The sequence below is a fragment of the Etheostoma cragini genome, chromosome 4, assembly GCF_013103735.1.
Source record: "Etheostoma cragini isolate CJK2018 chromosome 4, CSU_Ecrag_1.0, whole genome shotgun sequence".
NCBI lineage: Eukaryota > Metazoa > Chordata > Actinopteri > Perciformes > Percidae > Etheostoma > Etheostoma cragini.
The window spans coordinates 12,455,393-12,459,189 of record NC_048410.1 but is presented as its reverse complement, the minus strand read 5'-3'; the positions used below and the strand labels follow the sequence as shown (position 1 = coordinate 12,459,189).

Here is a 3,797-nt window from a genome sequence, read left to right as displayed (position 1 = left end):
ACACACACACACACACACACACACACACACACACACACACACACACACACACACCCCATATTAGGCAATAAAAGATTGAGGAGATTTGCACAAACAGAAAAAAAATCATCTGTTAAAAGTGGTACACCCTAATTGTTAAACAGGGGCTTGCAGCGTGTCAGATAACCAAACGATCGGCTTAGTGGTGCAGATAGGATGAACCCTGGCAACCAAGACAGAAAGCACCTCCTTATAAAAGATTGAATATGGTGCTAGCTAGCCCAGTCAGGTGATTGCCGGGGGTTAGTTTGCCCACCAACTGGCATAGTGGAAGCTGATAAGCAGGACATACATGGGTAAAAGCAAGAGTGTGTGTAAAAGGTGGGGGAGGGAGGAGCTCTGTCTGTCTGAGATACTGGTAATAGTGTATTTAACTGGCTTTGTGTGTTCAGTGTGTTTGCATTTTCTCACTTAATATCCTGGCTGATTTGCCTCTCTAGACGATGCCGCCGCTCTTCCAGCTGTTCAATGGGGCTGTCCTCTGGGAACTCATAAGGAGCGCTTCGCATCTCGCTCTCTGCCATGCTGCGTGTGAACAGCTCCTTGTGCAAACACGTTATACCATTTATGGTGTCATAAAACAGGAAAACATGTTCAACTTCCATGCACCAATGGACTTTGGGGCTCACACAAAATCACCTGCTTCAGTTACCTTTAAATGAAGCCATGAAAGGCCAAGGAAGGTACTGAACTGGTGTGGTTCAAAATTAGAAAGCTTTGATGAACACGTGACATAGCTTCTAATTCACTTGCATAATTTAAAGGCAATTTTCTTTATTTTACAGACAGGCAGTTTAATATTACTTGTGGGTTCATTCAGTGAATAATCAAAAGCTACAGCAGAAATTATTCTCCAGGCACAGTTAATTGGTTCAAGATTAAAGTTTAAAAGATTTTCAAACTTTTCACCATATGTTTAAAAAACTAGCAAATTCCATATTCTAACAAATGCCAATAACGGGTGATTAAAATACCTCAATATTTAGATAAGCTGTACCTACAAGAACTAATGTAATCAGTGTGGCTTTGAATTCTTACCTCAGCAATCTCTTTGTACTTTTCTTCCATGGATGTTCGCAGGTCTATTGTGTAGTGTGAGAGAGAAACAGGCGTCCCTGGAAGAGATCTCTGGGGCTTGAGGGGCTTAGGACCAGAAGCACTACACAGGTCTGTAGGCAGACAGAGACGAGTGTTACAGAGTTACAGTAGGTGATAGAAACAAACTGCCAAAACTGAGCCTTTGGAACACGAGCGCAGTGATGTCTACACATGTGTCTGGATCAAAAGAAAGGGGTCTGACTCAGTCATTCGAAGAATTTTTTACATGTATTTAGAAAGTAATGCAACACTGCTGTCATTTCTAAAATAAAAGTAACTTGACTAGTTATCTAAGTACATTGTTCTGTCATCTATGCATATTTCTTAGCTATGTAAGATTTCAGCAAAGTAAAAAATACTTTGACAGTGTCTACTGAATAGTGTAGGATTTGAGTTGGTTTCCTTTGACCAGAGATAAGTACATGGTTTAGTTTTCTGCATCTGGAGCCACATTACATTTTAAGAATCCATCTTGAACTCTGAAAAGGTCACATTTAACAATGTTGTCTCTTTTCTGTAAAGAAACCACAGCAACTCTTACTAAGCTGTGTTTTTTTTAATTAAGGGAATCACCTAGATATATTGCTTAGTTAAAAGATGAGTAACAGTAGCTCCAATTGTCTAATGCAATATTTCCACTACAAAGCATAGTGTCTAGGGAAAAGAGCCAAATGAATTTTCCCAGGTTAGTACAGGCTAACAAAATACTGTGTTGTGTTTGCTTAGGATTGATTGTTGGATTGATAAGGCCTGTGGTTTACAATGTTAAGGTTTACTACTGAAACAGCTCGGACAGAAAAGGATTTACGTAGACTTTGGACAAACAGCTAATACAAACAACTGCTAAAACTAGAAAATCTGTCAACTTCCACCAGTTATTACAGGAGTTGCTGTAATACATAATTGAGGGCAACAGGGCACAACCAAAGACAGGCTATCAAGTGGTTTCAAGACCTCCTTTGTTTCCTTCCTTTGGCTACATGGACACAGTAGCCAATTTTTTGGGTATATATTCTGAAGAAAAAAAACACACATCAGATTCTTGTGAACATTCTAAAGACAGCCATGACTTTCACTTAAAGAGCACCATACTTTAAAGAGTTCCATAGTTATGTGCCCACACAGTAATTCACTCACTCTTGAGTCTATGGCTTTGGGAGTGGTGTGTTCACTCTCCTCTGTAATTGGTTGCCATTGGTGGTACTGTGTCTGGCCTGTCACAGTCAGTCTTTGTAATCTGCTGTCTGCCTCCAAGGCTGTGGAGTTTGGAATGGAACTCTTCCCAGTATACTAATAGTAGCATGACAACGTAAATCATTTAATTGTTGCACAAAGAGGTTTTAAAGTGCCATATTATGACATTTTTTCTGGGATATGGGTTGTTATTGTGTCTCTGGTGCTTCCACACGCATACAAGCTTGGAAAAAAGCTATCCATGCTGTTTTGAGTGAAACACAGATTTCCAAATGTCCTCTGCCTTCATTATCTGGGTGAGCCATTTAAAAACTCCACTGTTTTCTACGTAACTAGCTGAGACAAGGTGGCTAACCCTAGGACGTTACCTCATTGTCAATGGTAAAACACTGCTACAACACACTAGTTCACCATAATCTACAAAAGAGCTACTTGCATGTCACTGCAGGTATTCCACAAGTGCCCCTCATTTAGAAGAAGTCTCCCAGCTAATCCTGCCTTGTACTGACCAAAGTAGGAAAAACAGTTAGCTAGCTGATGTTATCATTATCCTACTGCACATGTGCGGCTCTCAAAGATAGTATAGAAGTGAGACGTCTCACTCTGTAGCTAAAACAGAGACCCAAACACACAGGGCGAAAAGAGAAGTTGCAGCAATGTGCAGTTCAACCCAAACATGGTGTTTTTATAAAATGAAACCACGTAAACCGATTCTGGCACAACCACAAACTACAATTATGAGCCTGAAAATTAGCATATTATGGGCGCTTTAAAGGATGCGAGTTTCAGCCTTGCCCCAATCTGCTGACAATAAGATAATTTTGTTTATTAGTCCCCAATGGGGAAATTACTACACTACACTCTGTGTACACACTTTTTTTGTTAGTGCTCACACACAGGCCTGAAATACACACACATGCTCAGGACCTATACATGCACTATACATGGAGAGATGTCAGAGTGAGTGGGCTGCCAGCTGAACCAGCGCCCTGAGCGGTGCTCAGGAGGTGAACTGGCATCTCTGAAGCCACCAATCCACGCTCCCAACTTTTTGGGTCCATACGGGGATTTGAACCGGTGACCCTCGGGTTCCCAACCCAACTCCCTATGGACTGAGCTACTGCCACCCCCAATCCTATGCTCATTGCTTAAGGACATACAAGAGTGTTGGAACATACATGAAGGAAAGCATAGCCCAACAATTACTGGAGTTTTGAGGCAGATATGAGTTTTCACATAATTATTACATAAACATTTTCAATTTTTAAATAAATCACAAAATTTACAGAGCAGAACATTTGATTTCTGAAAAACTTTTGCAACCCTTTTTAAATTACCTCTAACATATTTTTCATAGAATTGCTGACATTTCTTGCTATCAACATGGCCAACATACACTCACCGGCCACTTTATTAGGTACCCCATGCTAGTAACGGGTTGGACCCCCTTTTGCCTTCAGAACTGC

At 40.7% G+C, this 3,797-nt stretch overlaps 1 protein-coding gene across 8 annotated transcripts in view; it reads right to left on the bottom strand.

Annotated features, from left to right (window-relative positions):
- LOC117943391 (AMP deaminase 2-like) overlaps positions 1–3,797 on the bottom strand; it is a 31,028-nt gene that overhangs the window by 7,289 nt on the left and 19,942 nt on the right. For 5 of the 8 annotated variants that reach the window (XM_034869483.1, XM_034869487.1, XM_034869480.1 and 2 more), the window contains exons 2-3: positions 1,078–1,208; positions 451–581 (exon numbers count right to left, since the gene is read on the bottom strand). In XM_034869483.1, the coding sequence (XP_034725374.1) occupies positions 451–581; positions 1,078–1,208 (262 nt within the window). The remainder of the gene's footprint in view (positions 1–450; positions 582–1,077; positions 1,209–3,797) is intronic. The other 3 variants (XM_034869485.1, XM_034869482.1, XM_034869488.1) reach the window with 1 other exon arrangement.